The sequence below is a fragment of the Euleptes europaea genome, unplaced genomic scaffold (assembly GCF_029931775.1).
Source record: "Euleptes europaea isolate rEulEur1 unplaced genomic scaffold, rEulEur1.hap1 H_2, whole genome shotgun sequence".
NCBI classification, from domain to species: domain Eukaryota; kingdom Metazoa; phylum Chordata; class Lepidosauria; order Squamata; family Sphaerodactylidae; genus Euleptes; species Euleptes europaea.
In genome coordinates, this window is record NW_026612050.1 from 326,229 (window position 1) to 345,196 (window position 18,968).

General features: G+C 45.1%; 1 protein-coding gene across 1 annotated transcript in view; it reads left to right on the forward strand.

Moving 5' to 3' along the window:
* Positions 1-828: 828 nt before the first annotated feature.
* LOC130492916 (tyrosine-protein kinase JAK2) overlaps positions 829-18,968 on the forward strand; it is a 75,344-nt gene continuing 57,204 nt past the window's right edge. Inside the window, exon 1 of the mRNA XM_056866689.1 lies at positions 829-1,077. Within this exon, the coding sequence (XP_056722667.1) occupies positions 858-1,077 (220 nt within the window). The 5' untranslated portion in view covers positions 829-857. The remainder of the gene's footprint in view (positions 1,078-18,968) is intronic.

The window sequence follows — 18,968 nt, forward strand, 5'->3', positions numbered from 1 at the left end:
TAATAGTTCTGCAGTATTTTTATTTTGAGGAAGTAAACAAAAAGAGGATCTAAGGCCTTTTGTTTTTTTTTTAATGCAGAAATGAAACTTCTAAATCAGGAAACCTGTTAATATGCTTGTACTTGAAAAGAAGAATGAGAATTCCCAGATTAAACAACTGTGTTAATTTCTCTGTGTTATAAACTCCAAGACTTGCAGTTAAGAAGAGTATTTTTCTTATAATTAATTTATGCAGCTTATTCACCACAAGGAGCCTTCTAGCAGTTGCTTGCCAGTGGAAAACACACATGCATGAAGTAGTTTGCCAAAAGAGGCCCTTATGAGGATTTTTTTTTTTACCATTAAGCTTTTATAGAAAGTAATTTCAAAGTTTGAATTCCTGGCATTAGCTATCTTCAATAGGGCTTCTCTTCCTGCATCTGGAATTCAGCATGTTGAATTTCTTGACATTACTCCCCATGTACATTATCACCATAGTCCTATCAATTTAAAACAAAGCTGTTGTTAGTAAGGTTGTGTGGGTAGAACAGAGAACCTCCACTTATGGTTTGGTTCATGTTTAGATTTTTTTAAAGCTAGTGAAAAAAGTCCAACTTGACATGGAGCTCAGTGAGGGGCATCTACGCAGAGTTCCCTTGAGACCCTTTGGACAGCACTTTAAATCTTATACAGGATCTTAAAACCATCACAAATTTAGTGCGGCTGAAGTATAGATTCTCTGTTGCTTTATGAATGCTACTAGGGGATAAAGTATTGCAGAACTACACTTTTCTATAGAATGTTCTATGTAACTTAAAATCATTAGATGATTTTGTATTTTTTGCAGAAATATGCTTTGAAAGTATACTAAAGATACCATGGCCTGTCTTACAATAACACAGATGGAAGGACCGACATCATCTGCTGTTCATCAGAATGGAAGCATCTTTGGGAATTCAGCCATTCACAGTCCGAGAGAGGCGCTGCTTCAGGTTTATGTTTATCATTCCCTAGGGAAAGTGGAAGGCGATTATCTACAGTTTCCAGCTGGAGAATATGTTGCGGAAGAGCTCTGTATGGCTGCCTGTAAGGCTTGTGGTAAGATCATGGACAGTTTTCTAACTCGTTGAGCCATTTTGGTTGCTTTTTAAATTATTATTTAACTAGGAACATTGGTCAGAAATTATTTTTGGGCTTAGTTCATATTTTCTCTCTCTGAGGAGGAGGAGGCCATCCTCAGATCGAGTTATTTCCTTCTCTTGCTCAGGGAGGCAGGAACAAAATTTGACACTTCCTGTCTCCTGAGGGAATCAACCCCTCTTCCTCCTCAGATCCAGTTTGTTTCCTGCCTTGTATAGGGAGAGCAGTTTTGTGCAGCTCTCCGCTGGTCTTTAGCACTTATAGGAAACTTACCTGTTCAGCTCTACATACTAATTGTTTTCTTTGTGGATTGTACCTTGTTAATCGTTTGTTCATCTTCTCTTGTGTTCCTTTGCTTCCCCTTTTGCCTGAGGCATCGGCTAGGCAATTTTCCCACTGAGCAAGATGGGGGAGGTCCACAACGACGAGTATATCTCGCCGGCAGATTTAGACCCAGGCTTGCTTGTGGCGACTACTAAGAGCCAGGAATAGCCCTTCTGCAGACATGGAGATGGTTATGAGAAGCACAGCAAGGAACACAGCAAAGGGAAGGAGTCTGGAGCCAAACACAAAAAGATCAGCTCGACCAGTGTTAATAAGGGCGCAAAAAAGGACATCCCAAAAGTAAACGCCGCAAAACTAAGTGACGCAACTCCGGCTCCTAGCCAAACCCCGAGGCAAAGAGGCGTGGTTTCTAGTCAGTCTCTTCTATCGCCGAAGGCTACATCATCTGACGCTTCGGCTCAGCCCGCCTCTCAGCCCAGCACCCGGGACTCAACGGCCTGTAATGTACTGCTCAGACAGAGGGAGGGCTTTTGGCCTTAAGATTGGAGCTGGCCAAGTTAGTAAGGAGCGCTTTTGCGGACGGGCTTCAGGCCCTTCAGATCTCCTCCCCAGCTCCCTTGGTGCACAGCCTCCTCCCCACACAGGCTTCCACACAAGAGCCCAGGGAGAGTAATTATTCAGCCCACCTCAGGGTTTTGAGGGGTGCAATGGCCTACCAAGGCAGCCCCAAAAGCTCCCCCTCACCAAACCCGCAAGACTTAGCATGTCCTTGGTTTCCTCAGACGATGAGGGAGAATTTTCTTCTGACAAAGAAATACCATGTGTAGAGGAGAAGCAGACTAGATTATTTGCACAAGATGACTTCCAACCCCTCCTTTCAAAAGCTCTTGTCACCCTCGATTTGTCAGAGGACTCTGACCCTCATAATGCAGATAAGCTAAAGGGATCCAAGGAATTCTTTCATAGGCATTGTACCCCTTCAAAGTCTATTCCAGTGCCAGATCACCACCCTGCTGAAGGCTGAATGGGAGAAGCCCATGGCCAATAAGCAATTCCCAGCAGTTACTAGGAAGTTTTATTCCCTGGCAAACTCCATGGCTCAGTTGCTGCAAGTCCCCCTAGTGGATGCTCTGGTTGCAGCACTACATTCTTTTGATCTGGTTTTTGGAGACTGCCTCGGTGTAATAAGAGACCCCTTGGACAGAAAGGCGGAGTTCGCCTCCAAAAGGGCTCACAAGGCCTATTCCTTGGTGGTCAGCACCTCCATTACTTCAGCCCTCATCTCAAGAGCCACCATTGTGTGGATGCGCAAGTTGAACCAACTTATCCCAGAGGATAAGTGTTAGAAGGCATTTCTCGGGTACTGAAGGCTGTTACCTTCCTAGCAGACTCCACACTGGACACCATGTCCTTTGCGGAATGAGCATTGGCCACACAATATGCAGCCAGGCGAGCAACGTGGCTTCATGCGTGGCAGGCTGACCCATGCTCCAAAATCTGTACTGATGGGGTTTCCTTACTAAGGAGGCAAGCTCTGAGATCTGCTGGAGTCAATCCTTGTGGAATCTAAGGACAAAAAGATGTATTTGCCCAGAAGCATGTGCAGGAACCACAAGGGTTTTGCCTCTCAACATTCCTTTCGATCATACCATACACTCCCTTGGTTCCAGAACGATCAGAGAAGGAATCGATAGACCCAATCCAAAGGCTCCTTTCGCAGAGGCGGCTGCTTTTCCAGACCATCCCGCTACTCCCAATGCCACGCGGACAGGTCAGACACCAACTCCTGTCCATAACGGCACCAGTGGGAGGGGAGCTGAACCACTTTGCTAATTGCTGGGCGGCCGCCCAGGCAGACCACTGGGTTCTCCAAATTGTCAATCAGGGATATCTAATGGAATTTTTTCAAACCCCATCGGACCGTCGAGTAACCTCTCCATGTCATCTCAGCAGAGACAAACTTCAACAGACCTCACAGGCAGTCCAGCACCTCTTGGACGCCTGGGCCGTTGAACGCGTCAATCCATCAGAACACTTCTCTGGCGTGTACTCATTGTTTTTCACTGTCCCCAAGAGGAACAGGGACTGGAGCACCATCCTGGATCTGAAGTTTTTCAACAGACATATTTGTCAGAAACAATTCAGCATGGAAATGCTGCGCTCCATAACAAATGCTCTGAGGCCAGATGCCTTTCTCACATCAATAGATCTCAATGAGGCATATCTCCATATCCCCATCCATCCTGGGCACCAGAGATTCCTGCAATTTCTAAACTAAACATCAATGCTTTGGAGATCAGGGCCATCCTAAAGGTGCTTCTCCACTTTGGACACCAGCTCTCAGGCAAGCATCTACTCATCAGGACAGACAACGTGGCTGCAAAAGCCCACGTGAACTAGCAGGGCGGCTCGCATTCCTCTACCCTTCACAAAGAAGCAAAGCTAGTCCTCAACTGAGCGGAGACTCATCTGACCTCCATCTCTGCAAAACACATTCAAGGGACCTTGAATGTTCAAGCGGACTGACAAAGCTGCCAGCATGTGGATGAAGCAGAGTGGGAACTGAACTGGGAGGTCTTCCACCACCTAACCCAGAGGTTCAGTACTCCTCTGGTGGATCTGTTCAACTCATTCTGCAACCACCAGCTCCCAAGATTTTTCTCCCACTACAAACAGGACGTGGAAGAGACAGACACACTTCCATCACCGTGGCCTCTGGGACTTCTGTATGCATTTCCACCGCTTCCCCTACTCTCGATAGTTGGGCATCACATTCAACTCCTGATGGCCACAGTCTTTCTGTTGGCTCCAGATTGGCCCAAAAGACTGTGGTACCCAGCTCTCCAGGAAATGTCTTTCAGGGACCCATGGAGATGCCCGGATCGTCAGGGCCTGTTGGTCCAGGGGCCCATCTGCTACCTGGACCCGGGATGGTACAAGCTGACCACCTGGTCATTGAAAGGCGAAGGTTATTAGCTCTTGTATATGACTCTGATATTGCAGACACCATTATACAGTCACACAGACCTTCCACTCACCACATATATAATGCCACCTGGAAGTAGTACGATAGTTGGTGCTGCAGCAAGCTACTAGACCCACTCAGACCAAGGATGGGCAACCTCTATCCTTCCTTCAGGAAGATCGATGTTTAAGCCTGAAAGCCACAACCCTACAGAGGCAGCTGGCAGCCATTGCTACCCTAGTTCCCTGAGTATCGAGATACCCTTTAGCCAAACTCCCTCACATCAAAGTCTTTTTGTGAGGCAGTAAGTCTACTTCTCCAGCAGTGATCCATAGGTTCCCCACTTGGAAACCTCATACAGTCCTCACAGCCACCATTTGAGCCCCTCTGTACCGTCAACCTCAAATGGCTCAGAATGAAAGTTGTGTTCCTAACAGCAATAACTTTGGCACACAGAGTTTCCGAACTAGGAGCCTTGTCCATCAGACCCGGTCTCTGCGTGTTCTATAAGGACAAAGTGGTCCTCCGCCCAGATCCCACGTTTATCCCAAAAGTCAACTCCCGCTTTCATAGGGAACAGGAGATCGCTTTACCATTCTTCTCCCCAGACCCCCAGCGAGTGCGAGAAAAGGAATGGCATTCTCAGAATTTGAGAAGAGCTCTACATATCTACATTATGTGCACCCAGGCCATCAGATCATCAGACTTCTTATTCATCACCTTAACAGCTCCCAACAGGGGAAAGGCTATGTCCAGAGCTTCCATTAGCTACAATATGAAGGAGTAGGAGGAGGTTGGTTTTTTATATGCCGACTTTCTCTGCCACTTAATAGAGAATCAAACCAGTTTACAATCATCTTCCCTTCCCCTCCTCACAACAGGCACCCTGTGAGGTAGGTGGGGCTGAGAGAGCTCTAAGAGAGCTGTGACTAGCCCAAGGTCATCTGTCTGGCTTCATGTGTAGGAGTGGGGAAACAAATCTAGTTCACCAGATTAGCCTCTGCTGCTCATGTGTAGGAGTGGGGAATCAAACCCGGTTCTCCCAATCAGAGTCCACCGCTCCAAACCACTGCTCTTAACCACTACACCACACTGGCTCCCATCGAACAGGCACCACGCTGGCTCTGCATTGAACAGGCATACAGATCTAGCAGTTTGCCTGTGCCACCTGGAGTCACGGCTCACTCGGTTAGTGAAGCCACCTCTTCAGCCTTCAATCATCAAGCCTCTGTCGAGGAAATTTGTAAGGCAGCGACATGGTCATCCATCTCCGCATTTGTCCGCCATTACAAGATCGACATCATCTCTTCAGCAGATGCGACATTTGGAAGAAAAGTGTTGCAGAGTATGGAAGAAGACTAATTGGACCACTCGGGCAAGGGATGTTGGTCTTGTAAGTAACGATCTGAAGATGCCCTCCTCCAGAGCAAGAATGAGCCTTGGACTACTTACTGTGAAGGCTCCTTCTGCTCTGAGGTATGGAGGGCATCTTCCCCACCCAAGAAGATACTTGCAACAGCTGGAGTTTAAAAAAAAGAGGAATTTTTGACATGTGATACATTCTCAATATCTAATATTCCGGGACGAAGAGGCAGATTATCGCTTTACCCCTTGTTATTCTAATCCGTTCTGCTCTGTAGTTATCTAACCTGGTTTATTAACAGTTGTTATTCCTAGTTCATGTTTAGGAGACTTCCCTTAGGGCCTGTATGGTTCTTGTTTTTTGTCTTCCTGACTGTTATTAACAATTAGAGCTCGGAAAGTACTGGACCTGAGGAGAAAGGAGGGGTTGATTCCCCCAGGAGACAGGAACTGTTGAATTTTGTTCCTGGCTCCCTGAGCAAGAGAAGGAAATAACCCAATCTGAAGATGCCCTCCGTACCTCAGAGCAGAAGGAGCTTTCATGGTAAGTAGTCCAAGGCTCATTCCCTTGTGTGTGTGTGTGTGTGTTTGAGTGTGGAGTTCTTAAATGATGGATTTGGAAGGAATGGTTAGAGCAGGGGTGTTGAACTCATTTGTTAGGAGGGCCGGATATGACATAAATGTCACTTGGTTGGGCCGGGATATGCGTGAGGTCGCGTAAGACCAGTGGCTCTGAGAGTGCAGAGTGTGGTTCCACACACACTTGTCCTTGAGGTTAAGGCAGGCTGTTGGAGATTAACAGAGACAGCCCGTGCACCTTGAGGAGGTCACACAGAAACTAACATTTATTTTATTTATTTTATTTAAAACATTTCTTTGCTGCCTTTCCACCCAAGGTTGAAGGAAAATAACAAGCACTGATGGCTACTGGAAACATCAATAAGACTTTTTATAATTCAGTCATGAAAATCAAACCTTATACAGTGAAACGGAAGCAAACAAAGTCCTGTGGTGAAAATAAATTCCGCCGGTAAGGTCTCCCGATCCGTTCACTGGGGCGGCACTAGCGGCATGCCGAGCCGCGGATGAAACAGATACCGCAGGCAAAAGTAGTTGCAGATCGATGTTGGCTATATGTAGCTGAAGAATTTCAAGCCAAAACTTGATTTTAAAGTTTATTATAACAAAAATTAGGGCTGAATTGCCCTTTTCTTTGAGGAGAATTTCCTTTGAATATTGGAAATTCTCCTCAAAGAAAAGGGCAATTCAGCCCTAATTTTTGTTATAATATACTTTAAAATCAAGTTTTGGCTTGAAATTCTTCGGCTACATATAGCCAACATCGATCTGCAACTACCTTTGCCTGCGGTATCTGTTTCATCCGTGGCTCGGCATGCTGCTAGTGCCGCCCCAGTGAACGGATCGGGAGACCTTACCCGGCGGAATTTATTTTCACCACGGGACTTTGTTTGCTTCCGTTTCACTGTATAAGGTTTGATTTTCATGACTGAATTATAAAAAGTCTTATTGATGTTTCCACTAGCCATCAGTGCTTGTTATTTTCCTTCAACTCTGTTATTATAGCACGAGGGACGATTTTTGAATTTCCACCCAAGGTGGCAAACATTAAAATGCATTTAAGATGCGCGCGCACACACACACACACACACACAATTTAATAGAACACATAAATACAATAAATACTCCCGCACTTTTTAATGATAAAACTATAAAATAATCAGTTAAGAGCCTCTCCGTTATTTTTTAAATCAATCTTTTTATGTCCCAAGATAATTGCTTTTCTGTGTTTCTGTACATTATTATAAAAATATCAGGATTATGGATGTTAAACCCCCTTCATCATCAACCCATCACTCAAAGAAGCTTAATTAGCTGCAAGTCATGTATAGCAGGGACATCTGTAATGCTGTTAGGTTTTCTTTCAAGTAAGCACCTTGTTGGAAATTCTGTACCATTCATTGATCAACTGTAAAGGATTTTCTGTAATTTGTTGTTATCACCATGGGAGAAGTGGGTAAAACGGAGCATTATGCTCAGGCAGTATTCCCCCCCCTCCAACTTTCTACCTACTTGGGTTTGGAAACCTTTTTGCAATCCTTTTGCTCTGTTAAGGATCCTCAGCGTATCTGTCACAGAACTCCCCAATATTGCAGAGAATTCTGGGGTACGTTCTAGACTAGACCAGACCTTCCAGCCTTTTATTTATTTATTTCTAAAATTTATATCCATCCCTGTCCCAGCCGTGGCCGGGCTCAGGGCGGGTCACATCAGTATATACCATAAAACCATAAAATATTCAATTTGTACAGTATTAATTAAACCACCAATTCAATTAAAATCCAATTAAAACAAAATCAAAAAATCAGATGGAGCACAAGTTTAACATATAGGGTCTTGGCTGACTTGAGAGGAGCAGCCAGACTCCCCAATTAAATGATGGAAAGCATAGAGAAGGGGGAGATAGGCCCGCTGTGATGGAAAACCATTGCTGCCCTCAACCTTCTTCCTCCCCAGCTGTTTTGGTGTCTTCCCTTTTATTTGCTTTCCCTACCCCCATCCCTCCCTCATTCCCTCCCCCTGTTCCTGAACTCAGCCAGGCAGCACTTCGCCCACCCTGCTTTTCCACCGCCCCTGCTCCTTAACCCATGCTCTGCCCTGTTTCCTTCTGGCCAGCCCCCACCTGAACTTTTCACCTCTCTCCGGCCAGGCTACTGGCAAGGAGCTTCATCCCATCGGCTCCTCCAGGTCCTTCTGCCTGGGGCCTTCTCCTCCGGGGATGGGGCAGGGAGCCTGCCTTCGCCCTTCCCCCATGTGCCAGGCCAGACTCCAGCTGGTGGGCATGCAGCGAACGTTGCCTCGGCTGCTGAGCAGGCCCGGCGTTTCCCCCAGTGGCTGTCGCATCTTCCTGCTTTCCCCCCTCGACCTCCAGCTGGCTCCTGGCAGGGCAGCCTGGCCTAGGCTAGCCCGATCTAGTCAGAACTCAGTAGCTAAGCAGGGTTGACTGGCTAGTGAGGGAAACAGGTGGAAGTCAAGCTTGTTGGAAATACAAAGTCTAGTGCACAAAGATTGATTAAAGAAAGGAAGATCAGCAGGGGGCAGCAAGTGTGAGAGTTGGATAGATAGAAAGGTTGTGATCCTTCTCCCTTCTCTTCCTGTGTTTTTGTTTGTTCCCATAATGCACCCCTCCTCTTCCTTCTAGTTACAGTGAAAGAGAGGAGTAACAGGCTGCATGTTACCCTGTTAGTTATGGAATCTAGTTAGAAATAAGCCTGTCTCTCAGTCGTTTACACATTTGTGATTTCTGAATAAACTCACTTTGTTTAGTCCTTAATCAGACTCAGGATCATTCTTAAGAAAATCTCCATTTCCTTCATGGTAGCAGAGGATGGTTGTGGATTGATCTCTGAGTAAAGGAAAGGGCTCACGAGAGGCAAGATGGCCGCCTACAATAATCAGCATGCTGCTGTGATAGAAAGACTGAATGAACACAACTACTTAATCTGGAAAGCCCGTATGCAGACTCACCTAATGGAGCTGGGGAACTGGAGTGCGATAAAGGATCCAAGACCAGCAGATGTCAAAGTAGAAAAGCAAATGGGACGAGCATAATGACAAAGCAAAAGGAGTCCTGTTCAAAGGTTTGGAAGACAGGGACATTTTGAGGGTGATTCATTTTGATAAAGCTAAAGAAATCTGGGAAGAAGTTCAGAAACTTTATACAGATACCTCTCTGAAAAGTAGGATGTTTTCAAAGAAAGTTATTCTCCATCAGAATGAGAAATGATCAGAGCTTGTGTTCACATTTGGACAATTTTCTGAATTTAGTGCAGCAGCTCCACTCAGCTGGAAAAGACTTTCTTGATGAGGATTTAATAATACTGTTGTTGATAAGTCTGCGCCCAGAGTATGAAAATTTTATAAACCAAGTTGAAACTAAGAAAGACTTAACCTTGAGTCAAGCAATAAGTATGCTGGAAGACTATAATAGATACAAGGAGTTTAAGAACTCAGACGGGGTGTGAACTGAGGGATTGTGAGAATGCAATGAGTGCTGTAAAATTAAAAACAAAAACTGAAATCATATGCCATCAGTGTGGGAAGTGTGGACATATTAAAAGAAATTGTCCTTTCTTTAAACGAGGAATTCATTTCTCCAAGAAAGAAGGAGAAGAAAAGGGGAATTTCTCATATGAGAAATCAAAACCTCCAAAGAAATGTTTTGGGCTGGCAGAGAAAGAATCCAGTAATCAAGTATGATATATAGATTCTGCATGTACTGCACACATGACAGGAAACAAAAACTTCTTTGAAATATTAAAGGAAGAAAAAAGGGAGGTACTGCATGTTGCTGATGGCAGGACTGTAGAAATAGCAGGTATTGGGTCAGGGACTTTGAGATGCAAACTTCTAAATGAAGAAATTCAAGAAATCCTAATAACAAAGTGTTTTTTTGTGCCAGCCTTGAAGTCTAACCTGATTTCTGTGAGTGTTCTTACTGATAAAGGCATGAATGTGACTTTTGGAAAAGAATGTGTTATTGAAAAGGACAAAGAAATAATTGCAATAGCTAAGAAAAGAGATGGACTGTATGTACTGGAAACATGTGAGCAAGTAGCAAGCTTTGCCAATGCAAAGGAAAGTTGCAAGCACAGAGATTGTTCATTAATTTGGCACCGACGTTTTGGTCATCGTGATGCAAATGCAATAAACCAGCTGCAAAGCAATGACAACAAAAGGGATGAAATTTACAAAATGTGCTTTTGAAGAAAAATGTGTTTGCTGCATTAAAAACAAGGCAACATGACCAAGTTTCAAGGGCAAAATAACAGAAAAATTAAGCAAGAAAGCCATTGGACTTGGTTCACAGTGACTTATGTGGCCCAATGAAAATTGCGACACCTAGTGGCAACAGATATATTCTCACCTTCATTGATGAATACTCCAAGTATACCATGACTTGCTTGATCAGAGAGAAAAGTCAAGTGTTTGAAAAGTTTAAAATTTATGTGGGACTGGTTAGTAATAGATACCAGAGAAAATCACTAGTACTACGCACTGACAATGGAGGTGAACACGTAGGACATGAAATGAAGAACTACATGTCTGAGCAGGGGATCCAGCATCAAGTCACAGTGCCTTTCATGCCAGAGATGAATGCAGTGGCAGAGAGAAAGAATTGCTCTCACTGAAATGAGCAGATGCATGCTTTTTGAAGCAAGACTACCTGAGAAATTTTGGGGAGAAGCAATAAATACTGCTACCTATTTGCAAAATAGACTGCCTACCAAAGGTGCAAGCAGTACCCCTTTTGAACTATGGTTTGGATACAAACCCAATGTCAATCACATTAGGGTTTTTGGATCAAAAGCCTACAGCTATGTTCCTAAAGAAAAGAGGTCCAAGATGGATCTGAGAGCAGAAGAAGGAATTGTTGTGGGATATGCACAAGGAAGTAGAGGATACCGGGTCCTCAATCCAAGACTGAAACAATAAAAATTTGCCATGCTGTTTATGTTGATGAAAGAAAGAAAATGTGAGTGACCAAGCACTGACAAAGGAAGATGAAGAACAGCACCTACAAACAACAAAATTCTACCTTATGGACCACGAACCTGACACAAATGAAGAGCCAGAAGGGGCCACAGAGCCAGAAGGGGCTACAGAAGCCAAAGAGTCAAGCATCATGTAGTCAGTAAGAACAACCAAAGGATTCCACCAAACAGACTTTCCTATTTGGCTAGAACAGCGACTGTATCTGAGCCTTCCACATGGGAAGACATAATAAGAAATATGCAAGAGGAAGGGCTTGTCGAGTTGAAATATTGCTGCACAGAGAAAATGATTGCAGATATACTTATAAAGCCTCTCCCAAAAGACAAGTGTAAAGGTCTATGCCAGAACCTCAATCTTGTAGACTTTGTACGCTAGACCTTGAGAAGGGGTGTTGGAAATACAATGTCTAGTTCACAAAGATTGATTAAAGAAAGGAAGATCATCAGGGGGCAGCAAGTGTGAGAGTTGGATAGATAGAAAGGTTGTGATCCTTCTCCCGTCTCTTCCTGTGTTCTTGTTTGTTTCCATAATGCACCCCTCCTCTTCCTTCTAGTTACAGTGAAAGAGACGAGTAACAGGCCGCATGTTACCCTGTTAGTTATGGACCCTAGTTAGAGATAAGCCTGTCTCTCAGTCGTTTACACATTTGTGATTTCTGAATAAACTCACTTTGTTGAGTCCTTAATCAGACTCAGGATCATTCTTAAGAAAAACTCAATTTCCTTCAAGTAGATCCACATGCTGGGGAAGCATCTGGTTGGAATGTTCGTGCATGTGCAGTGCTCACCCTCAGAGTCGCCTTGGCGATGAGGAAGGGTGGTGTGTGCAGCAGTCAAGCCAGGGGCAGCCGCTCCTCCCAGATCCAGCCCTGAAGTCTTCAGCCCAGATCGGGAGCGGGGGGTGGGGGTGGCTGCCTTGGCTGGCTCGTGGGCCAGATAGCATCTTTGACCCCCTGGGTTAGTGTGTTGGAATAGAATCCCCACTCCACCCATGGGTGCTTGCTGGATGACCTTGGGCCAATCACACGCTCTCAGTTAACCTACCTCACAGGGTTGTTCTGAGGAAAAAATTGAGGCGGGGAGACTGTTGTAGGCCAGTTTGGTTCCTCATTGGGGAGAAAAGTAGGGTTCAAATGATGTACAATAAAATAGAACACAGAGAAAAAATAAATAAAAGTGATAGAAAAAGGGAGCAGCAGCCTATTCTCGCACTCAAATCAGCCTGTCCTTCTCAGTAGCTGCAGATGTCTTTTGAAAGTATTTTCCTCATTTAGCAGCTGATCTTCTGTGGTCAGGCAAAAGAGGTTGCAGATGGATCAAATGAGGAACAAAAGCTTTCAAAAGAGAACCATAGCTGCAGAGGAAGACATGTCGGTGTGTGGCAGTGGCTCCAGCTTCTATTTTGTTTTTTCTCTCCCAGTGAGCAAATGAAGATGCAGTAAGGCACCCCTCTTTAGAACAACCCCTCTTTAGACTGCTGGAAGGTGCTATCTGTTCTCAAAGGAAAGCATGAGCAGGGTTATAGACCAGGGCTCCTTAAACTTTTTTCACTTGTGACCCCTTTTTGCCTGAGAATTTTTTATGGGACCCCCGGTATATAGGTATATAAAATAGGTATACAAATCAAACATTTACTGATAATAAATCATAAAGAAATTTATTTTAAAACAATTCTTTGGTATACATATAATTTTACCATTTATTAAAGGCTAAAGCAAATTTGCATATTAATTAGATGGATGTGCTTGTTTATTTTTACATAAAGAATTAAATCGTGGCAGGATATTTGATCCTGCAGGACGTAGAGCATCTTCAACGTTTTTCAGAGTTGATCAATATTTTGATTTTATAATTGTCAATGCTGAGAATGCCGGGCCATGTGTAGCATAAAATGTAATGCCAGGTACCGGAGATACAAACTTTATAGAAGGCACAGGCAAAGCCAATTAATGGGACCGGAATGAGAGCCACCAGAGTGGAATGACAATCCACTCTTCCACCTAGGAAGAGAATCAGTACTTTGGGACTAAAATGACAGGCTGCAGAGTGGAATGACAGTCTTTGCTTCCTTCTATTGCTAGGGACCATCCTTCCACTCTGGGGGCTGTCATACCATTCCCAGAACACTTCTGCTACTCCTAGGGGCTGTCATTCCATTCTGTGACCTATCATTTCAGTCCCAGAGCCCAGATTCTGTTCCAAGGGGCTGTCATTCCAGTCTGTGACCTGTAATTCCCATGACAGATCACTGATTCTATTCCTAGGGACTGTCATTCCACTCTGGAGGCTGTCATTCCAGACCCAAAGTAGTCTATCTGGGACCAGCCCCCCTTCCCAGCCTGCAAAGCAAACTTCAGCCCTACCCAAATTAAGTCTGAACAAATCCAATTGTAGAACATCATCTGGTCAAACTTTCTCTGAATCCCCCCTTCCCAAACTTCTTTAAGCATTAAGAAAGCCAAAGAGCCCACCAAACTCATTTGCATGTGCACACACATACAAAAACTACCAGGAGCAGACTCTGACATACACAACTGAGAAGAAAATATTTACTGCTATGCCCAAAGGTGCATTTGAAAATTAATGTATTAAAATAATTAGAACACTGAAAAAAACAACAGCAGAGATCCTACAGGCCGCAGCATGTTTCTTTGGGGCTTTGAGTTGGGCAACAATCCAGCACCCGGGAAGGATTGTGGTCCTCCGGAAGTGAGGGGGCTTTTTGCAGGACCAGCCTGGGAGGGAAGCCAGGATCAAGCCTTGGGGGGAGGGGGAGGGAATTATGTGGTCTTCCCTTCCAGCCCCCAAGCATCTGCAAGAAAGGGACAATAGAAAAGGTCTCAGGAGTCAGAGGCGCCTTCCGCAGTGAGAAACTTGATTCCTCCTTCCTCTGTCCCTGCTGGCCCTGAGCACTTACCGTGGGCTGCTCAAGGGCAGACTGCGGGGCGCAGGATCCCGCCCAAAGGGGTGCCCAACTCTGAGCAAACTTCCCCCTGCTCTACCAGGTAGCATGCAGGTGTGAGCCCTTTGCCCAGGTACGTGGTAGCAGCACCTTCCTTTCCAAGGTGGCTGCCTCCTGCCTTAATCTCTTCTGTTCTGGGACAGCCCTCGAGAGCCAGGGGAAAAGTTACCTTTTGTTTGTTTCCCCCATAATGCGGCTAAGTTAGGGCTGCAAAAGTGTGCATCGCCTGCGCCATGAGGGGAAAGCACATGCAGCTGAGCTTCTTGTTGCTTTCCTGCACTCATGCGGCAGAGGGAGAGGCTCACGTGCTTGGCCAGGGCTGTTCATGGAGCAGCTGGGCTGCTGCTGCCTCTCTGAGGCCATCCTCTCTCTTCCCCCTCACAAAGTCTGCAGCCCAGATGGGGGTGGAGGGGCTGCTTCAGCTGACTTGCTGGCTGAAGAAATATATACAGTACGTGGCTGCAGCTTTATCCTGAATGGAAAAATGGAGATAAGTTGTGAACATATACAATTGAATTAAACTGGAAAGGGGCTGAAGAAGAACTGAAACGATCATCCCCCACTTCATTCTTCTAGAAATACTATTGAAACCTTACCCTCAAGGGACTTTTTGAATTTTGCTCTCCAGTTACCTTTGTGAAGATTACTCAAGAGAAAATTGTGGAGATTGTTACCTTATAGGATTGAGAACATAGGATTGTATATAGAATTGTATGTTGTAAGTCTTTCACTGCACTTTTGCCCCTATGTGATAAATTGTTAAATTCTGGAGTATTTTGTGTCTGTGATTGACTTGAAATTAACTAGCCGACTCCATACTAATTACCTGGAGGTTGGCAACCCTAGTCGCTACCCACAGTTTAAGAAGCTCTGTTATAAACTATATATTTCTCCAGTCTTTGTCCTAGTATAGGTAAACAATGCAAAGAAACATTGCTGCCACTAAAAGAGGCCACATGTAGTATCATATTTGTTTAAATATTGGATTCAGATTTTAGAATTTTCTTAGGCTTAATCTAAGACTCTGTTGCCAGCTAAATTGATCCTATAATTAGAATAACGTTGTCTCCTTGAAATGGGTTGCAGTGGCATACTCTTGAGTGGTAAAACCTGTACACTTCTTTCTTTAACTATGCCCAGTACACAGTTCTGCTATCTATTCTTCTAACCTTTAAAGCTGTTGGGAAGATTGGATTATGCCTAATGTCATCCTTTCTGTTACTTCACCCCGCCTTCTTCCTTTGAAGCAGATGCAGCAGTAGTTTATATCAAATACTTCCATAAACCCTTTATGTATTCAAAATAGGTGCCCTACCTTGAAATCAGATCTAATAGGCTTTGTCAAGAAAGAAAATGCTTACTGCCTCCATCAACTCTCGACTTTACTCCACTTGTTCTACGTTCAGTATATCCCTACTGTTGTATTGATCTGTCCTTTTCCCTGTAAAATGTGTATTTAAAAAGACTACGTGAACATAGCAAAGAAGTTGTACAATGAATCTCTGTAACCAGAAGTCATTGCAATACTGCCATGAGGTCAGTGTGTTTGTACGGAATAGTGTTGAGTTTTGATCAGAAAGATATGGGTGTCTTGAAGCTCACTGGAAGGCTGTGGTCAAAATACTAAGGCTTAATTGAAACATCCCATCAAATCATAGTTAAGGAAGCATGTTAAAGTTTGTGTTAGACAAGGATGCATTTTATCTCCCTACCTCTTCAATCTGTATGCAGAACATATCATTAGGAAAGCTGGATTAGATTTAGAGGAAGGTGGAGTGAAAATTGGGGGGAGGAACATTAACAATTTGAGATATGCTGATGATACTACATTACTGGCAGAAAACAGCGAAGACTTGAAACTACTACTGCTGAAAGTTAAAAGAGAAAGTGCCAAAGCAGGACTGCAGCTGAACATCAGGAAGACAAAAGTAATGACTACAGGAGAATTACACAACTTAAAGGTTCACAATGAGGAAATTTAAATTGTTGAGGACTTTCTATTCCTTGGTTCCATCATCAACCAAAGGGAAACTGCAGCCAAGAAATCAGAAGGAGGTTGAGACTGGAAAGGGCAGCCATGAAGGAGCTAGAAAAGATTCTTAAGTGTAAGGCAACCAAGATCAGGTTAATTCATGCCATCGTATTCCCTATTACTATGTATGGGTGTGAGAGCTGGACAATGAAGAAAGCTGATAGGAAGAAAGTAGATTCCTTTGAAATGTGGTGTTGGAGGAGAGTGTAACGGATACCCTGGACCGCCAAAAAAACAAATCAGTGGGTTATAGATCAAATCAAGCCTGAACTGACCCTAGAAGCTAAAATGACTAAACTGAGGCTGTCGTACTTTGAAATTCTGTGAAGACAACAATCTGTTCATTGCCAACACATGTTTCAGGCAACCAAATAGACGATTGTATACATGGACATCACCAGACGGCCAGTATAGAAATCAAATAGATTATATAATTGGAAGCAGAAGATGGAGAAGCTCTATTCTCTCAGCCAAAACAAGACCAGGAGCCTACTGCGGTACAGATCATGAATTGTTAATATAGAAAATAAAGATAAAGCTTAAGAAAAATACCAAAACATTCATAGCACCAAAATACAATGTGCCCTTTTCCGCACAGGAAGAGGAGGGAGATTAAAAAAAAAAAAAAACTAGCGGCAAACAGTTGCTGCACAAAACGGTTCCCGGCAAAAGCCAGGGCTGGGCTGTGTCTCCGCGGTTGGTTTTGTGCAAAGAAAAGCCGCGTGAGCAGGAGCTGCTGGCGGGGGGGGGACGCCCCGGGGAGGAGAAGAGGCACCCCAAAAGCTCGGGCGGGTGGTGGTGCTGTTCTGCCTCACCTTAGTCCTCGGGAGGGGGGGTCCGGGGGGCCACTCGGCTGCACGTTCCTGGGGACCAGCCGCGGTGCGCGTTCCTCGGCTCACTCGCTCCCGAGCCCCTTCCCAAGCCGGAGCTCGAATCAGGCGCCACTGCCAGGCGTCCCAGCCCAGGGCCGCTGGATGAGCAGGCAGCGAGGGGTGTGTGGGAGAGCCGGGAGGCTCGGGCGCTCCGTCGCCTTCCCCGCTGCCCACTGGGCCGAGAGTCTCTTGAGGCCGCTGCTGGCCCTTCCTCCGCCGGACTGCAGTCGGGTCGAAGGAGCGGGAGAAGTCGGCGGCGAGGAGGTCGCCGGCCCAGTGCTGGAGACCTCCCTGCTTCCTGAGCTCGGAATGGACCAGTCCGGCAGCGGCAGGCGCGAAGGGGGACGGGCCCGTCCGGGTTCCTCCCGAGCGGGGCTGCTGGGGAGATCAGTCCTGGGCAGGGTTCCCCTTCTACGGTAGGAAGGAGGCGTTCGCCTCGTGACGTTTTCCTATTGCAAAGACATAAGGATGGACAAAGCTACGCCGGTTGGGTTTTTCCCATCATCTGGGATAGGACAGGAGAGCATTTATGCATGGGAGGTTTTGCCTTGGATTTGCCTCTCTAGATCAGCGGTCGGACTCTCCCCTTTCCTTCCGGCTCCGAGGGCCGCTGGGGAGAGAGCAGACCCGTTGGTGCCGCCCTGGATGAGATGCCGGTGAGTGAGGGGGCAGAGCCGCACTCAAAGCGCCAAAGGGCCGCATGCTTCTTGTGAGCCGCGGTTTGCCGACCACTGACCTAGGTAGTTCTTTAAATGCATAAGTTGTTCTTAAATGTTATTTCTTTGAATTGCAGTAATATTCTGGCACAGAATGTAGTGTGTGTGCGATTAGGTTGGAAGATCAAAAAACCAAATTGCTTGAGAGTACTTGATGTATTTACCTCAAAGATGTTCCTTTTGGAAGTGCTGATTCTGCCATTTGAATGTTAAAGCAGAACACAGATATGGGGACAGGAGTACAGAATTTGTTATTGTTAAACAGAAGTTTCCTTGTATTTAAAGCCAGTGTCCCTGCCTGCTGTTGTACATTTTACACCCTTGCTTCAGTCTTAGTGAAACTTAAAGAATAGTGCATACATTAAATTGAGACCAGTTTTCAACCTCTCCAGAGACACTGCTTCTCTTCTCAAGCCATATTGGCATTGGGACACCAAAAAGCCAAGGAAACAATCAAACAGAGACTCTTGGACCCTTCAATCAGATAGGGCTGATTCATAAACCCTGCTTAGCTTCTGAGATCTGACAAGATCAGGCTAGCCTGGAGGGGTAGCAAATATGGTACAAGACAGAGCCAAGATGCAGGATGATCTTGACAGGCTGGAGACTTGGGCTAGAACTAATAAAATGCACTTCAACAAAGACAAATGTAAAGTTCTGCATTTAGGAAGGAAAAATCAAATGCATAATTATAGGATGTGGGAGACTTGGCCAATATTCTGGTCACTAGGGGTGTGTGTGGGGGGAAGTGTGAATTTCCTGCATTGTGCAGGGGGTTGGACTTGATGACCCTGGTGGTCCCTTCCAACTCTATGATTCTATGATTCTAACTACTGGGGAATGTGAGGGGGTGAATGGCAAGCTAGATGGCAGCCATCTGCTGACTAGATCACAGTTTAATAGGTTATGGTCAATATTTATTTATTTATTGAATTTATACTTCACCTTTCTCCCCAGTGGGGATCCAAAGCCATTTCTGAATTGTTTGCCTGCTTTTTTGGTTGAGACGTGATTTTAACAATACAAATTTGAGGTGTAGAAAAGATGATGTCAGTTCCCATTAGCTGCCTGTTTGGAGGTGA